Source organism: the organism of the source record quoted next, unplaced genomic scaffold (assembly GCF_019419815.1).
Source record: "Pyrus x bretschneideri cultivar Hongxiangsu unplaced genomic scaffold, Pyrus_bretschneideri_v1 Contig12, whole genome shotgun sequence".
Classification (NCBI taxonomy): Eukaryota; Viridiplantae; Streptophyta; class Magnoliopsida; order Rosales; family Rosaceae; genus Pyrus; species Pyrus x bretschneideri.
The window spans coordinates 1071041-1094768 of NW_025999413.1; the positions used below are offsets into that span (position 1 = coordinate 1071041).

Sequence of the window (23728 nt, forward strand, 5' to 3'; positions counted from 1 at the left end):
TTTAGTTTGGAAGTCGACTTTTTTTGTTTTCTTCTTTCTTTATCCAGTTGAGAGTATCATTGATTGTGATCCTGTGCAACTAGTTGTTGATTCGTTTTGAATAATCAAATTACAAAATTTGTATTAAAAAAATACGTTAATCTAACGTTAGCGTACAAGATGGTCAATTCATGAGAATGACTAACAAAAAAAAGTCACCGCCATCATAATGTTCCAATTCACTATGACATGATCATGTGTAAAACCCTCTTTACATAGTAGCGGCCCCGAATGCTGCTACCACGGCAACCTGTTCTCTAAAAAGTCTCTCTCGCGTCTGATTAAATACATATATTTTTTTTTTCAAATAAACGCACTCATAAAAGTGGACGCGAGCATTGTCTAAAGATTCGCATCGTTCTGTCAAGACCATCCATTTACAGGCAAGAACCCAAAGGGAATACTTTTCCACCATATTACTGTGCATCAATGATGGAATTGTCACGGCAAAATTCAAAAGGACTTTTAATACTTTTCATTAAATTTGACTTGTGTATTTGTACACGCATCAATGTAGACCGGGCATAACTTGTGCAATAAGGTATGGTGCAAATCACACTTATGACGTCACGACTATTTTATCACGGCATTCGACTCATTTGTTTATACAAAATTACAGCACAGCCCAAACCAGCTCCAATTAGAGAAAATTAATGGATTGGAATTAGCCCGAACCGAACCAGCTCCAATTTGAACCAGTGATGACTTTAAACGGTCAGTGTAAGGTGTGTTTGACATTGTCGTTTAAATCGAGCTTCATGTCGGAGACTTGACACCTCCTGTGTGGGCTATGACCTTGGGCCATGGGACGGGCCTTGCACCACGCAACATTCCAATGGGGTAAAAGAATCCCAATGGATTTCTGGAGCAAGCCTTACCTACTTCTACGTGGCTACAAACTAGAGTTTGACAAACGAACTTTGGACCCGCGAGTCGGGATGAGTCCAAAAGGATTAGAAAAGGTACGGGGTGGTTTAATTTTTTTAAGAATAAATGGGGTGAGTCCAAAAATAAATAAATAAACGAAATCCCAACCCCGATTTTTTTCGCGCTTTGGCATTTGGCGATGACCGTCACCATCACCTCCTCCCAAACCTTCCAATCGTCAACAACAAATAACGCAACGTCTTTAGACACGCATGTGAGAATAAACAAAAATGCATCAACAGTTGAGTCGAATTCAATGTTTCCTAAGCTCATAACCAAATGAAAAGTTTGAAAAGCACGGCGAAAGAAGGTTCAAAGTCACTGCCAAATTTTCCTTAAAAAATACACAAATCGAAGGGTACTTTAGGTATATCAAGTCATCTGCTTGATACCCACGGCGGAACACGGTCTCAAAGTCGCTGCCAAATTTTCCTGAAAAATAAACAGATAGGAGGGTACTTTAGGTATATAGGGTTGTTTGAAATCCTTTTAAAATGAATAAAAGTGTTTTTGATAAAAATATTTTTAAAATTAACTTTTAGTAAAAATTCAAGTAGATTTAAAAATATTTTTACAGTACTTCCTATAAGAAGTATATATGTAATGCTTCTTTTCAAACACACTTAAAATACTTTTAAAACTTAAATCAATTTCACAAAAAGCTTTCAATCGTTTTAAAAACACGAGGTCAGTCAATTGCTTGGTACTCACGTAGTGTAGTCTCGACCGCACTTTAGCATTGCCATACCTTTCTCTATCCCGCGAAAAGCGGGTAGCTAAATCTGCTCTCACTTTCTCACCCATCCTCCAGAAAGGTCGGATCCATCGGGCTTGACGGCTAGCCCGAACCCAAAGAACGTACGGAAATGAAGCACAATGGCGAGCTCAGTTCTTTCCCCGCTGCGAACAAGCTGCTGAAGTTCGCTATAATCGCTCTCATTGCCTGCCTGGGCTTGCTCTGTTTGCACTACGGGTGTTCTTTCGGGCCGGGCTCGCGGAGATCCGACGAGGAAGCTTCCGGGTCCGATGGACTCCACCCGCTTTTCGGTGGGTTCGTTCACCATCGCGATTTGGATGATTTGCATGACAATCAGGAGCACAACTCTGAGATCCTTAAAAGCTTGCCTGTATGTAACACAGTAATTAATGGTTTACTTGTTTTGTTGATTAGTGTAATTGTCGCTAGTTAATCAAAGATTCATGCATACTTCAATCGCATCATTTGGGGTATTCATTTGGGAAGAAGAAGTTGCACCCTTTTGTATAACGGATTGTTGTATCTGGATTTTATTGAATGCTGTTCTTTATAATCCATAAATGTTAAACTTTTTGTTCCAGAATTAGTACAATGTGCTCATTTGTGCTCAAGTTTATGGCGTTTTCGTGTTTTCGCAGATTTGTGACTTACAGTTTTCAGAGTTGATACCATGTCTTGATAGAAACCTTATCTACCAACTGCGATTGAAGCTGAATTTGACGTTTAGGGAGCACTATGAGCGGCATTGCCCGGCTCCAGAGCGGCGTTATAATTGCCTGATACCGCCCCCACTTGGTTATAAGGTTGGTTGTCATTGCTTCCGTATGAGTTTTACTTTGCTTGACTTCTCTTAGTGATGATCTGACGAAACCATTTCTAGAATTTCAGATACCTATAAGATGGCCGGAAAGTAGAGATGAAGTGTGGAAGGCCAACATTCCACACACCCATCTTGCACAAGTGAAATCTGATCAGAATTGGATGGTTGTGAATGGGGACAAGATCAGTTTTCCGGGTGGTGGGACGCATTTCCATGATGGAGCTGATAAGTACATTGTTGCTCTTTCCAGGGTACTTAAACACTGACTCAGTTCTGGATTCTTTTCTATCTTTATTTTGTAGTATAAAGGGAATAGTAAGTAGAAAAGAAAAACGAAAAATTCCAATTCGCGAATGGTATGCTTATTATTTGTGTAGATGCTAAAGTTTCCTGGTGATAAATTCAACAATGGAGGCAATATCCGGAATGTTCTCGATGTGGGTTGTGGAGTTGCGAGTTTTGGGGCATATCTTCTTTCTCACAACGTCATAGCGCTGTCTCTTGCTCCGAATGATGCACATGAGAATCAAATACAATTTGCTCTAGAGAGGGGGATTCCATCCACTCTTGGTATCTTGGGTATAAAAAGACTTACTTATCCAAGCAGATCATTTGAGCTGGCTCATTGCTCACGCTGTCGAATAGATTGGCTTCAAAGAGATGGGATCCTGCTATTAGAGCTTGATAGATTACTGAGACCTGGTGGGTATTTTGTGTATACTTCTCCTGAAGCATATGCACTTGATCCAGAAAATAGGAGGATCTGGAATGCTATGTATGATCTTCTGAAAAGAATGTGCTGGAGAGTTGTAGCGAAGAAAGAGCCTAGTGTTGTATGGGCCAAGCCCCTGACTAATAGTTGTTACTTGAAGAGAGATTCTAGGACCCAGCCCCCTCTGTGTGATTCCAAGGATGACCCAGATACAAGTTGGAACGTAAGCATGAAGGCGTGCATTTCTCGATACTCTGGAAGTAAGTAGCATTGCTATACTTCCATTGTCAATTTTTTAGGCTTTCCACCTCCTAATCTTATCATTACTAAAAATTGCAAACCAGAGATGCACAAGGAAAGAGGAAGTGGACTAGCTCCTTGGCCACAGAGGCTTACTGCAGCACCGCCTCGCCTGGAAGAAATTGGCGTCAGTCCTGAAGAATTCCAAGAGGACACTGTAAGTTTCCTGATTACAAGCTAACTGTTCACGTTGATGTTACAAGCTAACTGTTCACGTAGATGTTTGCCTACTAAACTTTACTATTCTATTTAATGAGAGACTGAAAAATCCACGTGCTGCAGAACATATGGCGCTTTAGAGTGATCGAGTACTGGAAGCAGATGAAGTCTGTCATACAGGAAAATTCAATTAGAAATATCATGGACATGAACTCATACCTTGGTGGATTTGCTGCTGCCCTGAATGAAAAAGACGTCTGGGTAATGAATGTGGCTCCTGTCAATGTTTCGGCCAGACTAAAGATCATCTACGATCGAGGATTAATTGGGACTGTTCATGACTGGTATGCATTTTGATTTGATTATTCTCAGTAATTACAATTCATAATTTCTTGTCACATATTATTGGTCTGTTCAGAGAGTTGAATATTTTCGCTCACTGTGTTGTATAGGTGTGAAGCATTTTCAACATATCCACGTACATATGATCTTCTACATGCGTGGGAAGTATTCTCAGAGATTGCTGAACGGGGTTGCAATGCAGAAGATCTATTGATTGAAATGGATAGGATACTCAGACCAGATGGCTTTGTCATTATACGAGACAAACCTGCTGTTATAAACTATATTCGAAAGTTTCTGACTGCCTTGAAGTGGGATGGCTGGTTATCAGAAGTAGAACCGCAGGTCGATGCTCTTTCCTCAAGTGACGAAAGAGTTTTGATTGCGAGAAAGAAGTTGTGGGACGAGGGGATTTCAGTAATGTGATTCTGCTTGATTTTTAGGTACATGACCTAATTCATTTCACATTGATATGGATCTTCTACACATTTTGTACTGAGAATTCCATACGTTTTGTTATTTCCTTGTTAATTTGTGCAGACTCTCACTCTGCGGAAATTTGACATTTGTTTTTTTCTTCTCCTCTTTCAAGATGTGCCAGATGCGTTATTGGTGCACAGCCCTGCCAGTCGAAGAGAATGTATCGAAAGAGTAGAGAGCCAAGGGAATGTCTCAGTTACTGGTCGAGGCCATGATGCGCTTTGTTTCGTGAGATTGAGATGGTAGTGGCGACTCCAAACCAATAAGGCTCCCGCTTTGCGAGGGTCGGAAAGAACGTCTATCGTAAACACCCTTACCTAGCTTTGCACAGGTTAGAAAATGTGCAAAGTTACGGTAGGAGAAAGGCGCAACAAAATTGAAGAAAAACTAGCATAATTAGGAGACTGTTTTGCATTGGGATATTATCTTATTTTTTACAATTAGCCCTTTAGCCAAAATGGTGAGATTTGCATAACTTCTCACCTTGGTCCCTGATATTTGAAATCAATAGAATTGGTCATTGATCCTTATTTAACATAATTTTTTTATCAAGGGACCAAAATGATTGATAGTAGACAATCTCATAGACCACTCCTATTGATTTTCAAATCTCAGGAACCAAAGTGAGGAGTTAAAACAAATTTTAAGGACTATTTTGTCTAAAAAGCCTGTACAATTAGATAGTAATTGGAAATTGATTATATGGTTTTGGACCTATTGTTTTATGAATTTTGTACGATGCGGAAGAGTTGATAATGGTTGTTTGTCCTCCAATTTTCTACGAACTACGTACGAACACTTCGACGTTCGGGTTACATGTAAGTTCTTTCTCATATGTTTCAAATCTTACTTGTTATTGAGACACCAAGGTAGCGGTATTATACGATTTCATATGGGCAAGTTAAAATACACGACAATGCTCTAATAGGCTCATGATTCCGCCCACCTTTGAATTCCCGGTTGAAAGTAGGTTGTTTTCCACGAGGCTTAAGCAGAAGAAGAAGACGGGAGGCACGTTCTCCACACGAGACCGACCACACACGAGAATGGCGTTCTTGTTCCCGCGAATTTCGTAATTCCCTACTTTCTCGCTCTAATTTTCTAAACCAGGAAGGGACGCTTCCAAGTTCCAACCCCTCCGGATTAGGACTAGGATTAGTATTAAGGGCACTATTAGGGGCATACCTCTCTCTCTCTAATCTCTGTAATTTCTCCCTAATCACCCAACAGAAAATCTCACCGCCTTCACTCTCGTTGCGTTCCCATGCCCTTCACTCATACGCTTCCATTCGCTTCCATGAATTCATCTGCAGGTGTGGATCCATTGACCAATGCCCTCAAAACCAACCTGTCCCTCAATCCATCGTCTAATGGCAACGCCTCCAATGCCAAACCCTCAGCCAAGCAACCGTTTTTCATCGGTACGTAGCCACATTGGTCAGAGCGGATGCCTTCTCTTGCAATTTCAATCTGCATTTCCATGTTTCTTTATGTTTGTTTGTTAATGGTCAGGTGTTGCCGGTGGGACTGCATCCGGAAAAACTACCGTCTGCAACATGATCATCTCCCAGCTGCGCGATCAGCGTGTTGTTCTTGTAAATCAAGTACTCGTTTCTTTCGCTTTTTTTTTTCTTTCCTAATTTGTTCTTCGTAGTGATTTTTGCACACCCCTCATTTATTTCTAGCATTTTGAATTGAATAAATGGACAAAGAGTCGAGGGACGTAAACAAAAAAGGGTGTGCAGAAGATGAAGAGAGGTGTGCGGCAATCATCTTCCTTGTTCTTCATGTTTTGTGTTGTGTTTTATAGGATTCGTTTTATCATTCCTTGGATGCTGAGAAGCTGAAAAGGGTTCATGAGTACAATTTTGATCATCCCGGTAGCCATTTCTTTCGTGAATCATGCTAATGTTTGATTGATTTCAAATCAAATTTGACTAGAGATGTGTTCTTTCACTTCTTTTTTCTTGCGACTTGTGATGTTTCTTCACATTGCAATTGCTTTTCGATTTTAGAGGCATTCAACACAGAGCTTTTGCTTTCTTGCATGGAGCACTTAAAGCGCGGACAGGCAGTCAGCATCCCGAATTATGATTTTAAGACTCATCAAGCTATAGAACCAGCTCGGAAGGTAATCCAGTCGGAGTCTCAGTTAACACGTTTTCCGGCATTGCTGCTTATTTTGATCAAATAATTGCAGGTTAACCCCCCAGATATAATCATTTTAGAGGGAATACTTGTTCTCCATGACCCTCGCGTCCGCGATCTCATGAACATGAAAATATTCGTCGACACAGGTTATCTTTATCTATTTGCCCTCATAGTTAAGCAATTTGAGGTTGGAAGTTGGAACAAACTATCTAGCAATTGAGTAGATTCTGATGTACGCCTTTTCGTATGTGTTTCGCATAGTATGTCCTCTTATCCAATAACCATCATAACAGTTCCACCAGTGCAGATTCTGATGTACGCCTTTCTCGGAGAATTCAACGTGACACTGTTGAAAGAGGCAGAAATATCGAGAATGTGCTTGACCAAGTTGGTTCAACTCTCCCCCTTTTCTTTTCCCTTCCTTGGATGCTAATTGAAGTGCTACTATGTATTCGAAATTTCTTGTGACCACCAGTTGGCTGTAATTTGCAGTATGCCAGATTCGTGAAGCCTAGTTTCGAAGAGTTCATACTTCCCTCGAAAAAATATGCAGACATCATCATTCCTCGAGGAGGAGATAACGATGTTGCAATTGACTTGATTGTACAACATATTCATACAAAGCTTGGCCAGCACGAACTGTGTAAAATATATCCAAACATCGTCGTTATACATTCAACGTTTCAGGTGACATTCACAACTTTGTAACCCTTGAACTTGTTTTGTTTATATTCGAAATCTCTGCATTCGAAAAGGGGAATGATAGGAAGGGGGACAGATTCTAAACTTGCTGTTTCTTTTGTTTCGTTCAGATACGGGGAATGCACACCCTAATTCGCGATGCCAAAACAACGAAGCATGACTTCGTCTTTTATGCAGACCGACTTATTCGCTTGGTACATCTACACCTTTATGTTACGAAGTTTTTTTTTCTGACTGCCGATAAGCATGCTGTAGCGTATAATGGTGTGAACGAACACTTCAGGTTGTGGAGCATGGACTAGGTCAGCTTCCCTTCAAAGAAAAGCAGATCATTACCCCAACAGGTAGCTCTTCTAGAAGTTATTGATACGACATTCAATTAGATGAACTCGTTGGATAATCGTCATCACATTGCAACACCATTGTCGATAGACCATACATAATGTCTTTATACGACTTTCAATTAGATGATGGGTTATTTTCATGGCAGGAACTGTGTACAGTGGAGTTATTTTCTACAAACGCTTGTGCGGCGTTTCAGTCATTAGAAGGTTTGTTCATCAGAACCTTACAAAACTCGATGATCAGCCTGATCTTCGTAAACCAATTTGCATTTTTCTGCTATGGAGGAGTTGGATTCACATCCATATCTTAATTTTTGTGTGTGAAATTCTTGAAATACATCGTCTCATCGTGTTCGAATTTCCTTGTATCAGTGGAGAAAGCATGGAGAACGCACTTAGAGCATGCTGCAAGGGTATTAAAATCGGAAAAATCCTCATCCATGGAAAGGGTAACGATGGCCGAGAGGTTCGTGGAGGAAACCATTGTTTCACCTCTCTCTCTCTCTCTCTCTCTCTCTCTCTCTCTCTCTCTCTCTCTCTCTCATGCTTATATCCTTACAATGTTGCTGCAGTTGATCTATGAGAAGCTACCAAAAGACATCGCAAGCCGGCATGTGTTATTTCTTGATCCTGTTCTGGCTTCAGGTTTGAGAAAACCAACATCTAACGTCTAATTGGGAAGCATATAATGTCTTCTAAAATCTGTAAATTTGTAGGATACTCCGCCATCAAAGCGATATCTCTGCTGCTCAGTAAGGGCGTACCTGAAACGAACATCATCTTCCTTAACCTCATAGCAGTGAGTTACTCTTATGTTTCCTTGTTCCTCAAGACACCGACACATACGCTCCTGTAAATTCCTCAACATGAACTTGTTCCGAATAACCTAGAATTTGTAATGCAGGCGCCAGATGGAATACACGCCATCTGCAAGAAATTTCCGAAGCTAAAACTCGTTACATCGGAGATCGATGAATCTCTGAACGATGACTTACGCGTGATCCCGGGAATGGGAGAGTTCGGAGACCGTTACTTCGGCACAGATAACGAAGGAGAAGGTACCATTTCAAGTTCAAGGACACCCAAATAAAAGTTCCTTTGGCGATGGAGGAGCTGAGGGCATTGCTTGCTCAACTTCGTTCCATTGTCTAATAATTTTGCGACCGCTTAGTTTTTGTTCAACAAATTGTGTAGTCAATGAGCATGGACATATCCACAAGCCTACAACCTTGGCTTTTGTGGCCGAAACGTTTATTTTTCTCCGGCGAGGTGGTCAAAGCGTTCTTTTTTTTTTTTTCCGGCCAGGTTGTCGAAGACAATTACGAGCCTCAACGAAAACAAAAACATCAATCAATTCAATATTCATTGGCAAAATCTTTATTAATTTACACCGAACAAAATGTTTTGATCTAATAAACGACTAGAGTGAAAAATACAACCTTCAAAAGAACTTAGAACTGATACATTCCGAAATCACACCTAAACACATACTTCAAAAATGGATAGAATCAGTTAATCTCGGATCACAGTTACTTCTTCATGTCTTTAATCTTGCAAATTGAAGATAAGTCGACAGCGGATCATGTCGTGCTCTTTTTACTCTTCTTCTTCCTTGAAGCAAAGCTGCTTGGTCCAATTTCTATGGACATCCTTTTCGTCCTGCAAAACAATAATTGGGTACATTCAGAAGAACAGCATGTGGCGTTTGGGGATCTTGTGTCCTGTGGTTTCTTCCACAAATATAAGAGTGGCCAACAAAAATTAAGAAGCATCATACCTCTTGGAGAGCTCTTCTGACTCCTCGTCGCCATCTTCAAATGCACCATCTGAAACTAAACATATAATGCTATTCAAGGCCAGTTCAAAGATCCAACCAACAATATATGCGAAAAACCAAATGCTAAATCAGCATTATACTCTTATTGTTCACAACTAAAGCCGTACCAGCTACATCGATCTCATCATCCTCGTTCTCTGACTCTGAACCGGAACCCCACCTGTCACCTCCCTCGTCAAAGTCCCAACGTTCTCCCACTGGTGGCATCCAAAAGTCAGTTTCTTCTGTATCACCTTCCTCATCAGAAGACTTACTTTTTTCAGACATAATCTCATCAACTCTTTCATCCTTCTTCTTATTCTTCTTCTTCTTATTCTTTTTCTTCTTCTTCTTTCTTTCTCCGTCTCCGTCTCCGTCTCCGTCTTGGTCAGATACTATTTCCGGGTTCTGATCACCCATCTCTTCTACCACTCCCTTGGCCTTTAGCTTCTCTTCTTCCTTCTCTTCTGTTTATAAAACCAACACGAATATCACCATTAAAAACATTTGGGACACCATCAAATTCATACATAAGCAAAATCCACAAGTCCAAAAGCCAATCCATACACAAATTGGAACCAAAAACCAACATAATGGATTAGAAAAAGAACGAAACAATATACAAACCAAGCTTGTTGAGGAACCGTTTCCCATTTATATGCTTCCAAATGTGCTCTTCTGACTTATTGATAGTATCCCCTGTTAGCTTACACAGCAACTTTGAGCTGCACAAGGAAAGCAAACGAACAAGAGTTCAGCATAAACCCAAAATCACTGCTTGGTTTGCAGTAAAATTTACAACTTTTCGTATATCAATTCGCAATATGGGAAATATATACAAACGTAAATTTAACATTGGCCCCTTGGGGATTATTCCTTCTAAAAGGAGTAAACGTGCTTTCCGACCAACAAATGCGATTTTGATTATGTTTAGGAAAACACCAGGAAGGTAAAAGCGCTTTTTGGAGAAGCACCTACTCAGGAAGTACTTCCAAGTATTTTTCCAGAAAGCACGTTAATTTTAATGAAAATTTCGACATGTTTCTAGGAAGCATAAGTGCTTTTGATCAGAAGTGCTTAAGCAATCAAACGCAGCAGAATTCCAATGTAAATTATGCAGAAATTAATCAAAGCTTAAATCTTTATGTAACGGAAACGAAAGATTATGAAATTACCGGGAAAGAGGATCCTGCTTGAACATGTTGAGAGGAGCTTTCTTATGGGCAAGGGCATATTCGATGAGACCCAAACGGCACCGTTTGCTCTGAGAGTAAATTTCTTTGTCTTTGGCCAGCAATTCGTGGCCTGTCTCGACGCACTGGAAGCGGCCGTTCTCGAGCTCCCTGAAGGTCGGCGAGCCCAGTAGGTTGCTCCCTTCCTTTTCCTCCTTCGCCTTCTCAGTCGTCGCCATTGCTGAGTTCCTCGAGCTACGAAGCCGCGCAAGGAGAGAGCGAGCGAGCAAGCGAAGGAAGATAAAATGTTTTGGGCCGCAGACCTAATTATAAGCCAGCCTCATCTGGTCCTGGACTCATAAGGATTTTGGGCCTATTTTTTGGATCCAAGTCTGAGTAAATGTGGGCCAATCTCAATGCGCCCTCCTCTTTCGATGTCTATCCCAGTAAATGGGTGAGAGACTATTATGTGCAATTGAACGTCAAAGTAGCTGTGTCTCAAACTTATTACTTGTCGTTCATGAGATATGGACTTAAGATCTCATTAAACGAAAGGGAGACTTGAGTATCGTTAGACTAAACATTCATGTGCATAAGAGATTTTTCAGTGTGATCGGCACACGAGGTGGTACACCACGTGTTACTGTACAAATGGTGGGATATGTGTGTTAAAAAGTTATTAACTTAAAAAATAAATTTTTTCACCGCTTACATAAAAACACGTGATGTACCACCGTGTTCCTGTCCCAATAAAAAATTTCTCCATGTGCAGGCCTTCTGTCTTTGTTTACCCCAGTGAATGGCTCATTTCCGAGTTCAGCAAATTAGGGAAAATTTTCAAAGGCAAATGTCAATAAAGGGAGTGATTTTGCACACAATATTCACTTTATGTGCATCTTTCTTGGCCTTTTGTGCGCACTTTTTTTTTTTTCATCTTTTGCACGCCTCTTTTAGTTTTTACAATTAATTCTTTTTTGATTTGTTCAAATTAGTAGTTAAAGAAAGAGCAGTGTCCCAATTATCATATTTTTCATACTAAAATTTTCACCGCTCTAATAGAGGTAGGCTCCAACAACACATGCGAGTCTCATCTTTATTAGAGTCTTAGAGATGTGGTATAAAAGTAGTATGAAAATAATGGTAAGAGTAACATTTTTGCTAAGAAAATACACAATATGAAATGGTGTACAGAAATGATTTCCCATGTGATCAATGTCAGAGCTGTTAAATTTGCTCATCAAATTATTTACCAAATGATGTGGTTGCTTATGAATTGAGATCCTTTCTGGATCTCTATGTCGGAGTCAAAGGAACAGGTGATCCAAACCGTTGAACAGAGAGATCCAGATCTTTAATTTAAGGTAAGTGGGTCAGTGAGACAGACTAATGAAGACTGCATGATTTAAAATGAATGGTCCAAACCACCTTATTCTTTTGATCTAGACACAAAATCTAGGGACGTTATCGAGCTGTTGTTTATGTATAAATCATAATACAACTTGTGTGTCGGTGATTTATTTTGCATAAATATAATATGACTTGGAATCTTGATCAATCACGAGTTGAGGTTATGTCCGTTGAATTTGCCAAGACAATTTGGACGTGATGACATTTCTTTACATGCATTTAGCAAGTTTTGTTCTACTTTGGGGCTACCTCGTGGTCAACTATTTTTAGTGTAAATACAATATAAAATGGCCCATGCTTGGCACATGTAGCATGCACATCTTTTTTATTATATGCTTTTACAAGATGCGTTTCACACCCTAGATTCGGTGCACCAAAAAAAAAAAAAAAATTCATAAGAAATAAACAAAATATGGAATTAAAAATAATACTTCTTTCATAAAAATAAACATATATGTAAAAAACTTAATGAAAACCCTTATGTCCCTCCTTTAATAAAAATTCGCTCGGTTAGCCATGTCCTGACAAATAATTCATCTGAAAAATAAAAAGTTGAAAAGTAAGCAACAATCACGTCTAGTGAGTATGTAGAATATGTAATATGTCAGTGGAGTAATGCCGTTTTCCACAAACTAGAAAATAAAGTACTTCTATAGAAATATATCACATAATTTCATATCATATCATCCATTTACTTGTTTATTATACCTATCATCAAATATAACTCTTCACGTGACTCCTAATCGTCTTTTTGCTCTAATGTACCCGTGTGTAGTTTACATTGATACCTTAGAATAATGCAACACCAAAGTTCTCGTGCTCCATGAACAATTCCAAGTAGTTCACTGATCAAATATATAATAACTCCAAAATAATTTTTCAAAATAACCATGCTTACTTAAAGGCGTGTGATATACACACAACCTTTTTACTTCTCATACAACTTTTTCAGTTTTCTTCCGTCGGATCGGATGAATTGAAGAAGATCAAAGGACAAAAATTAACAAGGGGTGTATGAAAAGTAAAAATGGGTGTGTGAGTAGCACACCCCTACTTGAAAACAAAGAGATATTTGTAGTAAAACTCACGATATCATGGTTTTTGTAATACATATTAGTATATACCTACACACGTTGTGTGTTTAGACAATTTTTTTTGTTTGTTTTCAAAATGAGGAGAGAGAGAGATATGGAAACGGGGATGCTTTTTTATTTATTTTTTAATTGAAGATTTGATAAGATCACATGTAGCTGAAGTTTTTCAAAAACACTGTAAAATTAGTTGGTGCAATACTTCGTTGTCATTTATTTTATTTCATGAGAGAAAATAAAAATCTCTTTTCACCATATTTTGGTTGATAAAGAGAATTTCATTAATGTGTAGTTTAGATATAGAATGTCGCATGCATGCAAATATATTTACAATGTCTATATAAGAAAAGTAATATATAATAATCTATGAAAAGAAAATTGATATATAATAATTTATGAAAATATTTCAAAATATAAATACATTAAATATATACTATTCAAAATACGAGTCACAGTTCAATTTTAAAAATCCTTTTTCTGTGTGTGATACTTCTAAAGTTCTGATGAACAATTTCTACAAGTACTTTACAAAATTCAATGGTTTTTCACCTTTTTCATTCCTCTTTAATAATTTTCATAAAAAATTTAAACCCTTTTTCAAAATTTAATACTGGGTTGGTAATAAAGCAGTTTATAGAATTGTATATTTTTGCAATAATGTTGCGACATGCTTTCACACTTGAATTATGACTGTTTTTATTCATAATTGTCAATACTTTAACAAGCAAAATATTAATCATGACTCTTTGTTTATGAAGAAAACGATGGGAATGGTCTCATGACTTCGCCAAAGTTTCCACAAATTCGGGTGGCCTAAAGCCTAAAATCAACATGCAACGTGTTTTATATTATTTTTTTGTTTGTCGCTCTCTTGAGATGTGTTATGTGAAAAGAGAGACAGATACATAAAGATATACAATCTCATTGGTCTAAGTCTCTCATCATTCCAAGGCATGCCATGATCATTAAGAACAAAATTTGACTGAAACTTGACTTCCGATGTATAATTCGTAACTTGTGGCAGGATTAAAGGACCTTGTGTGCAGAAAGAGCACGTGAACGAAGTACAAGAACATGTGGTTAGGCTGCATGACAGTAAAACAAATCAAAAGATGCCTGTTTGTTTTTCTCATCACCTCTTTGTACACAGTACGAAGAAACACTCTTCCTCCATATATATATATAGTAAAGGATTTGGACCTCCCTCAGTCCTTTCTCTCTCGTGTGTGCATATATTTATAAGTTAGGATTCGAAAACACACGTTTTAAACACACATCGTAAAAATCAGATCGATTTTGAGACAAAGTATAAAGTAACACTCTTCCTCTTAGTCCTCTATTTAATATATTATACACACACATATATATAGTGTATCCTGCTCTTGCGTTTTGAGTTGCTGTATGTTTCGTGTGGTGGAAATGCAGATGGCTAGATTCGTCGTTGCCGGTTGTTTCGCTATGTGTTTACTGAGTGTGGGAGGGGAAGGGGTGATAGACACATCGTCGCGTTGTGATTTTCCGGCAATTTACAACTTTGGAGACTCCAACTCAGATACTGGTGGAAACTCGGCTTCATTTTACCCCATGGTATCACCCTGCGGTGAAACTTTCTTCCACAGACCCGCCGGAAGGGGTTGTGACGGCCGTCTCATCATAGATTTTATTGGTAATTCTTATGGACTGCAACTGTGAATTTATTGTAAGATTAGTTGCTTAATTACCTTACCAAATTTTACACCAATATCTGTGACGTGCTAATTATGCAGCAAAGCATTTGGGGTTGCCATACCTGAGTCCATATTTGGACTCACTAGAGAGCAATTTCAGGCACGGTGCCAATTTTGCTAGCGGCGGATCTACCATCCGGCCTTACAAGGAAGCCATGTTTGAAAATGGTGTGAGCCCTTTTTATCTAGAAATCCAGATTGCTCAATACCAGCAGTTCAAGTCACGTACCACCACTCTTTCCAAACAAGGTGACTAATGCCACAAATTACCCAAAAAACAGTCTGTTCACATCGCCTTTCGAAAGTTTTTTTTGTTATTTTCTTGAGTTGCAAGTATGAGAAGCTCATTTCATTGATTGATCTCAGTTGTTATGATCTGCAGCCAAGAAACAATCCGACAGATTCCCAATAGTCGATGACTTCTCAAAGGCGCTCTACACTTTCGATACAGGACAGAATGATCTAGCTGCTGGTTTTCGGACAAAGTTCAGCAGTGAACAATTTGAAGCAGAAATCACAGACATGATTAACCAGCATGCTAACGCCGTACGAGTAAGTATATATATATGAGGGCGGGTCACCGACACCGCTAAATGAAATAAAGTTTTGTTATTGTTGTTTTAAGTTATATAAAGATTTTCCACTTAGAGATATGGGGATTTGTGTTAAGTTGCACCGTATTTAACAAATAAGTGACATTGTTAAAAAACAAAATGGTTATCAAACGGGTCTTAAATAACCGCATCTTCCTGTTGTACAGAATTTGTATGAACAAGGGGCAAGGACATTCTGGATACACAACACGGGTCCGATTGGTTGCTTGGGAGTGACCTTAAGCTACCTCCATAATCCGAACCCCGACTTCGTTGACAGCCAGGGTTGTGACAAGTTTCAGAACGACATGGCTAGGAAGTTCAATAGGCAGCTGGAGCAGAAAGTGATTCAGCTAAGGAAGGAGCTCCCCCTTTCTGCCATAACATATGTCGATATCTTCGCTGCAAAGTATGAACTTCTCAGCAACGCAAAGAAGAACGGTAAATCTCATTGATTATTGGCATGAAAAATAAAGTCCGCTACAATCTTTTAATCAAATATAGAACCGGGGATGCTAAACAGACAATACGCAATACAAAAACCACGTTTCTAGTGCCCCATTATTGTCCTTCAAGTTCTATTTTCTACAAAAAGTATTGGATTTATGCACACTTCCCTTGATTTATGCAGGATTTTTGGATAAGGCAAGCATCTGCTGTGGATATCATGACGAAAACAACCATGTGTGGTGTGGGAATAAGGGCACCATAACTAATGGGACTCAAGTATATGCTGGTTCATGTAAGGATCCTTCCTTGTATATCAGCTGGGATGGAGTACACTACACCGAGGCTGCGAACTGTTGGATTGCAGATCGAATAGTCCTCGGTTCGTTCACAGACCCGCCGGTTTCGATCAAAAGTTCATGTCATATAACTCAACCTGAGTAGCTGGGTCCATATGTGATTCTTCTTCTTTTTTCTTTGACTGTTTCTGTTTATACTTGGATGGCAAAAATTAATATAATGACTCTTTATTTAAGAAGAAAATGATGGATATTATGCCCCTACTCTTTGTTTAGGTGCTATTATTTTAATAAAATCTCTTTTCTTTAGAAAGAAAAGAAAAAGAAAATGATGGATATGGTCTCATGTTTGCTGTTTTTTTTTTTGGGGGGGGGTGAGGGCTGCTAAAACTAACCTGCAACGCGGTGTACATCCTTTATGCGTATGCCTGTCTCTTCAAGTAATACGTTGCGCGAGGAGAGAGACGGATACGGAAAACATAGAACCCATTACACGTAAGTCTCTCATCATTCCAACAACATGCCTTGATCTTTAAGAACAAGATGTGATTGATACTTAGCTTCCAAATGTAAATTTCGTAACTTATGGCACAATTATGGGAAATTCTTGTATGCAGGAAGTAATTTAAGGAAATAGTAACATGTTCAAATAAAAGTACAGTTATCATGAACAAATGAGGGACGTATCCTGGTCCTGCATTTGAGTTGCAGTATATGTTTGGTGTGGTGAAAATGCAGATGGCTAGATTTTTCGCTGTCGGTTTTTTCGCATTGTGTTTACTGAGTGTGGGAGGTGAAAGGGTGACATACACATCGTCGGGTTGTGATTTTCCGGCAATTTACAACTTTGGTGACTCAAATTCAGACACCGGTGCTAACTCGGCTGCATTTTACCCCATGGCATCACCCTGTGGTGAAACTTTCTTCCACAGACCGGCCGGTAGGGGCTGTGACGGCCGTCTCATCATAGATTTTATTGGTAAATTTTTCTTAAGACTAGTTGTATACTTACCATTTACCAAATTTTATAAGAACACGGTGATATAATTACTGACATTAATTACTTCTTGTTAATTATATTATGTACAGCAAAGCATTTGGGGTTGCCATACTTGAGTCCATATTTGGACTCACTAGAGAGCAATTTCAGGCACGGTGCTAATTTTGCCAGCGGCGGAGCGGCCATCCGGCGTTCCAATGAGTCCATGTCTGAAAATGGTGTGAGCCCTTTTTATCTTGACATCCAGATTGCTCAGTATACCCAGTTCAAGTCACGTACCATCAGTCTTTCCAGCCAAGGTGACACATGCCACATATTACCCGAAAAACAAATCATGTTCATCTCGCGGCTTTTCGAAAGTTCTTTTTTTTTTTTTTGGTTGTTGTTGCTACTTTACTCGAGATGCAAGCATGGTAACCTTAGTTGTTATGATCTGTAGCCGAGATACAATCCGACAGATTCCCAATAGTTGATGACTTCGCAAAGGCGCTCTACACTTTCGATATAGGACAAAATGATCTAGCCGCAGGTTTTCGGAAAAAATTCAGCAGTGAACAGTTTGAAGCACAAATCACAGACATGATTAACCAGCAAGCTAACGCCGTACGAGTAAGTATATAATGCTAGTTTATTACCGAACAAATGTCATTGTTCAAAAACAAAATGGTTATCAAACGGGGCTAAATAACTGCATCTTTCTGTTATACAGAATTTGTATGAACAAGGGGCAAGGACATTCTGGATACACAACACGGGTCCGATTGGTTGCTTGGCAGTGACGTTACACAACATCCATAATCCGAGCCCTGGCTTGGTTGACGGCCAGGGTTGCGACAAGTTTCAAAATGACATGGCCAAACAGTTCAATAGGCAGCTGGAGCAGAAAGTGATCCAGCTAAGGAAGGAGCTCCCCCTTTCTGCCATAACGTATGTCGATGTCTTCGCTACAAAGTACGAACTAATTGGCAACGCGACGAAGCACGGTAAAATCCTGATTCAACACTCTCACGAATAACAGTCTGCTACAAACTTTTAATAAAAAATAGAGCCGGGAACACTAAACAGACAATGTGCGTATATAAACCATGGTTCTAACGCCCCTTTCTCGACCAAAAGTGTTCGATTTATGCATATTGCCCTCGATTAATACTATGATAAAGCATCAGCTTCTGTTTTTTGTTATGTTTATGCAGGATTTTTGGATAAGGCAAACATCTGCTGTGGATATCATGAACACGACGACCATGTGTGGTGTGGTAATAAGGGCATCATAAGCAATGGGACTCAAGTATATGCTGGTTCATGTGAAGATCCTTCCTTGTATATTAGCTGGGACGGTGTACACTACACCGAGGCTGCAAACCGTTGGATTGCTGATCAAATCGTCGGCGGTTCCTTCTCAGACGTGCCGGTTCCAATCACAGATTCATGTCATAGGATTCGATCCGAGTAAATTCGTATACATATGTGATGCTTTCTATAGCCTCGTAATTAGTAGTTAACATGAAAAAAGAAAAAAAAAAAAAAAAGCAGTTAAGAAATAGTAAACTCAGAAAAAAAGCAGATAAATATTGTATAATCAAGGAATTAAACATTTTATTATACAAAACTCCTGAATTAAAGAACTTAGGGCTCGTTTGAAAGTATTTTTAAAATGATTAAAAACATTTTTAGTGAAAATATTTTTGGAACAATCCTTAATAAAAATGCAAGTGAATCTAGAAAAAAAAAAAAACACTTGAAGTGCTTCCTGCACATGCTTCTTGTAGGAAGCATTTCAAGTACTTTTGGAACCTGAATTTTTTTCTCTAAAAGCACTTTCAGTCGTTTTAAAAGAACTTCTAAACGAGCCCTTAGTTAGAGAAAAGACTGGATGTTTTTTTCAATGTATTGTACTTGAATAAGAGAGGAAAGAATTGAATTTGAACCTTCTCTCCCTCCTTATGTATCAATAATAATCACCTGCACATTCTACTAGGTGTGAGGTTTTATACAAAATATGCAAACTTTTGTTTGAAAATTTCGTTATTAATGGAGTCCTGATTGCCATTTCTTAAAATATAGATTAATTTCTTTACGCGTGAGGAGAGAGACTGATACAAAGAGATATACATCCCAACCCCGTTACATGTAAGTCTCTCACCATTTTGCCGATTTATTTGCCATACACCCCCTGACAATTGGCATTTCTTAGGAAGCATGAATACCATGATCATTAAGAAATATAGTAGTATGCTCATATAAAAGGCACTCTATAACCTCCGCACAGAGCAAATGATCCAAGTATGATCAGTTAGCTAAAGCTGTAGTTTAGTCAAATGTATGGACCAAATTAGGTCAAAAACCAAACACACAAGCTTATCATTGCTTGCAGTTACCGAGTCCTCGATAAATAAGAGGGTATCCAAGTTTGTATCCTGCATCCAAGTTACCTGTTTGGTGTGGTGAAAATGAAGATGGTAAAATTTTTCGTTGCCGGTTTTTTGGCCTTGTGTGTAGTGAGGGTGGGAGGTAAAGAGGTTATAAACACTTCATCGCCTTGTGATTTTCCAGCAATTTACAACTTTGGAGACTCAGAATTCAGACACCGGCGGCATATCCGCAGCATTCTATCGCTTCGCATCACCCACCGGTGAAACTTTCTGATGGCCGTCTCGTCATAAATTTTATCGGTAATTATACTAGTTGCTTTATTACTAATTACCAAAATTTACAAGAACTTTGACTGCTACTGAACTCATTTGAGATGTGCTAATTAATTGTGCAGCAAGTCACCTGGGGTTGCCATTCTTGAGCCCATATTTGGACTCACTCGAGAGCAATTTCAGCCACGGCGCCAATTTCGCTACTGGCGGATCAACCATCCGGCCTTCTAATGAGTCCATGTCTGAAAATGGTGTGAGCCCTTTTTCTCTCGACGTCCAGATTGCTCAGTTTAACCAGTTCAAGTCACGCACCACTAGTCTTTCCAACCAAGGTAACTCAAACGCAGATCATATTTTCGCCTTTTTCGGAAGTTTTTTTTGTTAGTTTACTTGTGATGCAAGCATGAGAAATTCATTCGTTAATATTAATTAGTTATAATTATCTGCAGCCAAGAAACAACATAACAGATTCCCGAGTGTTGATGACTTTCCAAGGGCTCCTTACATGTTTGATATAGGGCAAAATGATGTATCTGTTGGTTTTCGGAATATGAACAATAATGAGCAATTTCCAGCTGACATCAAAGACATGATTAACCAGTTGGCTACGGCTGTACGAGTAAGTATATGAGGCCGGTTCTTGAACAAGCAAACGTCATTATTTAAGAACGAAATGGTTATCAAACAAGCTCTAATTAATCAGAATGTCTTATATTATACAGAATTTGTATGAACAAGGGGCAAGGACATTCTGGACTCACAACACCGGCCCCATCGGTTGCTTACCAATGACATTAAAGTTCATCCCTAATCCGATCACCAGATTACTTGATGAACACGGTTGCATCAAGTATCAAAACGACGTTGCTAGACAGTTCAACAAGGTTCTCAACCAGCAAGTGATCCAGCTAAGGACGGAGCTCCCCCTTTCTGCAATAACATATGTCGATGTCTTTTCCGCAAAGTATCAACTCTACGGCAGAGCAAAGGAGCACCGTAAAACCTCATCCAAATTAATATTTGAATTCGAATATGATGGAGCATTGCTTCTTTGCGCCACATGATTACAAGGGGCATATTCTCCTATTTGCTCCGTAAAATGTGCTTGTGTGCATTTCACGTGATTAATTTTGATGGAAATTCTCATAGAGTTTTCGTGAAGGACCAATGCTTCCGTCTTATCAAATTCGGATACCAATTTGAGTAATTTTTTTTCATAGACCAAACAATGATTTGGTCATAGTTCACGAGTTATTACTCCAATTTTCTCTAAAAAATTTGTAGCCGGTTCTATTCATGCATATTTCCGCTGATTAAAACTACAACGAATTGTCGACATTTTTTATGTGTGTGCAGGATTTGGGAATACTGCAAACATCTGCTGTGGATATTTTGAAGATAAGAGCCAAGTGTGGTGTGGGCAAAGGGCAAACGTAAATGGGACAGAAGTGTTTGGTGGTTCATGTGAAGATCCTTCCTCGTATGTGAGCTGGGATGGTGTGCACTACACTGATGCTGCAAATCATTTGATTGCTGCTCAAATAATCAACGGTTCATATTGAGACCCACCAGCTCCAGTCACTCATGTCGCACGATTCAAGCATGAGTAATTTGCTTCCACATGTGTGATATTTTCTAATAGCTTCAATGCAGGAATTAGACATATTAATATTAGATTTCACCCAAAAGAACATATGACTCGTTAAATATGAGATGAAATTAATAAGAAATGAGATGAATTTTAGTAAGGTTGTCTGGTTAAGGCATGTTTCACGTTAAATAGGACCAACGCAGAGTCGAGCGAGACTAAAATTTAGTCTTATGTTTTGTAAGAAAACAAGAAAAATATGAAGTACTGGTTTGGTACTGAGGTGTTTTTATAAAAAGTGGGTATAAAAAAAAAACGGAGTTTAAAAGGGTGTTTGGTAAACACTTAAAGACAACTTATTTTTCACATATTTGGATGAAAAAAAGCTGAAAATGTGAAGCAGCAAAAATGAGCTTATTCTCACAACATAGTAGAATCAGTTTTTTTTTAAAACACAACAATACCAAACTAACCCAAAATCGGATGGAACTTAAATATGAAAATTTTATATTTGTGTGAAAAATGTCCTACAAATAATGTAGTTGGACTTGACCAATAGAGGAGATTCTCTACCCTTCTAATCTCTCTACCCTTCCATGCCCTCCTATTTGAACGGTCATGGTTAAACCACATCAACATCTTATATTGATTTTGTTATAGAGATAATAAGACAAAAAGTAATGTGTGAGAGGAGGGGATGAGAATAGAAGGGTAGAGAATCCTCCTCTCTTGACCAATGGCGTAAAAGCAGAAGCAATGCAAATTGCCACACAATGGGCAGCTTAATTTGGTATCGAATTCGCCATTCACGAGATTCGAACATAAGACCTCTCACTCCTAAGCGAAGAGGAATATCATCAGACCGTAATACTGAGTGACGAGTGGTGTGATACTTAATGATAAAAAAATGAATGTTAATAACTGAAATTGTCATATGAAGAGCGATATAAATAGATAAAAGTAGACTACAAGTTTCTTTGTTTTGGTGGAGAAATGCTTTAGATGTCCCTCATGTGTTGTTACTCGCTTTAACACTCATAAGACATGGCGACACGACGAACATTATATATAAAAAGGAAATTTAATGAAAAATTATTGGTATTGTTAACTTTAATGAAAAATTATATTTTGACACTAAAAAATTAATCTTGGTAGTATTCTCTTTACTCTTTATTTTGCCCTTATCGTTAAAACTCAAAGTTTTCAAATCATTTTTATTAGTTTTTCTTATATAAAAAGCAATAAATTAACGTTTAAAATGATTAAAGTATTGTGTACTTCGGAATAATATAATTTTTTAATAAAATATAAGGAGAAGAGGATTATATACGCCGTAAGTTTCTCTGTCTTTTGCACGCTGTTGAATAACAAGATTTTTGGCTGATCACGCGTGCTATAGCAGAATCTATCATGTTGTTCAATGTTGTTCATGAGTTCTGGCATATAGAATAGCCATAAAAAAAAAACTTTTCGGTGCTTCGGAGTAAGCGGTATTCTGAGGGTTTTGAACTTTTTATTTTTTTTTAACAAATAATATTATTTACAATAAGATGATTGAAAAATAATTCAAATCTCACGGTTAGTAATAATGTGGTTAAAATTTGCCTTTGGCAATAATCGAACATAAAATCTCTCACTTCAAATAAAGAGAAATATCATTAAACTGTGGTACTAAATAGTAAGTGTTTTAACAGTTAAATCTTAATTTTTGTATTTTAAAATAAAGATCTAACAAGTAAATATCGAAATACATGATACTCTTGAAGCGTCCAGACAACCGTGGTCCATATTTTACTTACCTTATGTACGTTATACACAGAGAGTCACACACTTCGCAATCACCGACTCCATTCAAACAAAACTCTCTAAAATCTCCATGGAACTTGTTGATAATTCAAGATTTATAACCAGCTGCATGTCTTTGTCCCTTCCCTTGTAAACAATGGCATGTGTTGCTGAAACATATTCTGTTCCCTCTCCTAATCCGTCATAAGGTTCGTGGCCCAAGGAAGAAATTTCGCCTACTAGAAATGTCGTTGTAATTGTATTCAAGTCAGTCACATATTGTTATATAAAAAAAATTACAATGCATAACACAGAGCGATGGTGTCACCCTTAGACTTGGGTTCCTTCTCTACCATATAAAAATTTCCAAGTAGAAGTTAACCCGACAAAAGTTAAACCCTATCGAATTAAATTTCTAATTCCAC

The 23728-nt window shown here is 38.4% G+C and overlaps 5 protein-coding genes and 1 pseudogene across 8 annotated transcripts; 5 read left to right on the plus strand and 1 right to left on the minus strand.

Annotated features, from left to right (window-relative positions):
* Window positions 1-1687: 1687 nt before the first annotated feature.
* LOC125474302 (probable methyltransferase PMT9) lies at window positions 1688-5292 on the plus strand. The gene is made up of 8 exons (XM_048577802.1): window positions 1688-2093; window positions 2362-2526; window positions 2612-2794; window positions 2921-3515; window positions 3600-3712; window positions 3838-4058; window positions 4167-4499; window positions 4649-5292. The coding sequence occupies exons 1-7, from the start codon at window positions 1833-1835 to the stop codon at window positions 4480-4482; spliced, it is 1854 nt and encodes a 617-aa protein (XP_048433759.1). The 5' UTR covers window positions 1688-1832; the 3' UTR covers window positions 4483-4499; window positions 4649-5292.
* Window positions 5293-5469: 177 nt separating this feature from the next.
* LOC125474303 (uridine kinase-like protein 5) lies at window positions 5470-8933 on the plus strand. Its single transcript, XM_048577803.1, has 14 exons — window positions 5470-5957; window positions 6049-6140; window positions 6347-6416; window positions 6552-6667; window positions 6737-6833; window positions 6995-7074; window positions 7180-7374; window positions 7500-7583; window positions 7673-7733; window positions 7880-7940; window positions 8106-8199; window positions 8306-8378; window positions 8450-8532; window positions 8638-8933. The coding sequence occupies exons 1-14, from the start codon at window positions 5801-5803 to the stop codon at window positions 8821-8823; spliced, it is 1449 nt and encodes a 482-aa protein (XP_048433760.1). The 5' UTR covers window positions 5470-5800; the 3' UTR covers window positions 8824-8933.
* A 146-nt stretch (window positions 8934-9079) lies between these two features.
* On the minus strand, window positions 9080-10960 carry LOC125474304 (surfeit locus protein 2-like). The gene is made up of 5 exons (XM_048577804.1): window positions 10725-10960; window positions 10177-10274; window positions 9678-10016; window positions 9511-9565; window positions 9080-9392 (listed from the first exon to the last, which is right to left on the minus strand). Exons 1-5 carry the CDS (start codon window positions 10958-10960, stop codon window positions 9314-9316), a joined length of 807 nt encoding a protein of 268 aa, XP_048433761.1. The 3' UTR covers window positions 9080-9313.
* Window positions 10961-14386: 3426 nt separating this feature from the next.
* Window positions 14387-16549, plus strand: LOC125474306 (GDSL esterase/lipase At5g14450-like). Of its 2 annotated transcripts, XM_048577806.1 has the most exons (6): window positions 14387-14532; window positions 14645-14885; window positions 14986-15195; window positions 15329-15498; window positions 15707-15980; window positions 16171-16549. In XM_048577806.1, the coding sequence occupies exons 2-6, from the start codon at window positions 14645-14647 to the stop codon at window positions 16428-16430; spliced, it is 1155 nt and encodes a 384-aa protein (XP_048433763.1). In that variant the 5' UTR covers window positions 14387-14532; the 3' UTR covers window positions 16431-16549. The 2 variants fall into 2 exon arrangements, with proteins under 2 accessions (XP_048433763.1, XP_048433762.1); XM_048577805.1 differs by having other exon boundaries at window positions 14417-14885.
* Window positions 16550-16650: 101 nt separating this feature from the next.
* On the plus strand, window positions 16651-18894 carry LOC125474307 (GDSL esterase/lipase At5g14450-like). Of its 3 annotated transcripts, none has more exons than XM_048577807.1 (6): window positions 16651-16780; window positions 16903-17264; window positions 17375-17584; window positions 17725-17894; window positions 17995-18268; window positions 18479-18894. In XM_048577807.1, the coding sequence occupies exons 2-6, from the start codon at window positions 17000-17002 to the stop codon at window positions 18736-18738; spliced, it is 1179 nt and encodes a 392-aa protein (XP_048433764.1). In that variant the 5' UTR covers window positions 16651-16780; window positions 16903-16999; the 3' UTR covers window positions 18739-18894. The 3 variants fall into 3 exon arrangements, with proteins under 3 accessions (XP_048433764.1, XP_048433767.1, XP_048433766.1); XM_048577810.1 differs by having other exon boundaries at window positions 16657-16780; window positions 17024-17264; XM_048577809.1 differs by lacking the exon at window positions 16651-16780 and having other exon boundaries at window positions 16840-17264.
* A 665-nt stretch (window positions 18895-19559) lies between these two features.
* Window positions 19560-21540, plus strand: LOC125474184 (annotated as a pseudogene).
* Window positions 21541-23728: the final 2188 nt, after the last annotated feature.

Bases quoted from the DNA above. Each gene is read 5' to 3' on its own strand.
- LOC125474302 (XM_048577802.1), top strand. From the start codon at position 1,833: ATGAAGCACAATGGCGAGCTCAGTTCTTTCCCCGCTGCGAACAAGCTG. The intron at 3,516-3,599 runs GTAAGTAGCATT...ATTGCAAACCAG, and splicing joins CATTTCTCGATACTCTGGAA to AGATGCACAAGGAAAGAGGA. The intron at 4,059-4,166 runs GTATGCATTTTG...TGTGTTGTATAG, and splicing joins ATTGGGACTGTTCATGACTG to GTGTGAAGCATTTTCAACAT.
- LOC125474303 (XM_048577803.1), top strand. From the start codon at position 5,801: ATGCCCTTCACTCATACGCTTCCATTCGCTTCCATGAATTCATCTGCA. The intron at 5,958-6,048 runs GTACGTAGCCAC...GTTAATGGTCAG, and splicing joins CAAGCAACCGTTTTTCATCG to GTGTTGCCGGTGGGACTGCA. The intron at 8,200-8,305 runs GTTCGTGGAGGA...ATGTTGCTGCAG, and splicing joins AGGGTAACGATGGCCGAGAG to TTGATCTATGAGAAGCTACC.
- LOC125474304 (XM_048577804.1), bottom strand. From the start codon at position 10,960: ATGGCGACGACTGAGAAGGCGAAGGAGGAAAAGGAAGGGAGCAACCTA. The intron at 10,275-10,724 runs GTAATTTCATAA...TTCCTTGTGCAG, and splicing joins AAGCAGGATCCTCTTTCCCG to CTCAAAGTTGCTGTGTAAGC. The intron at 9,393-9,510 runs GTATGATGCTTC...ATTGTTTTGCAG, and splicing joins TCAGAAGAGCTCTCCAAGAG to GACGAAAAGGATGTCCATAG.
- LOC125474306 (XM_048577805.1), top strand. From the start codon at position 14,621: ATGTTTCGTGTGGTGGAAATGCAGATGGCTAGATTCGTCGTTGCCGGT. The intron at 15,196-15,328 runs GTGACTAATGCC...TATGATCTGCAG, and splicing joins CACCACTCTTTCCAAACAAG to CCAAGAAACAATCCGACAGA. The intron at 15,499-15,706 runs GTAAGTATATAT...CCTGTTGTACAG, and splicing joins AGCATGCTAACGCCGTACGA to AATTTGTATGAACAAGGGGC.
- LOC125474307 (XM_048577807.1), top strand. From the start codon at position 17,000: ATGTTTGGTGTGGTGAAAATGCAGATGGCTAGATTTTTCGCTGTCGGT. The intron at 17,265-17,374 runs GTAAATTTTTCT...TATTATGTACAG, and splicing joins TCTCATCATAGATTTTATTG to CAAAGCATTTGGGGTTGCCA. The intron at 18,269-18,478 runs GTAAAATCCTGA...ATGTTTATGCAG, and splicing joins TGGCAACGCGACGAAGCACG to GATTTTTGGATAAGGCAAAC.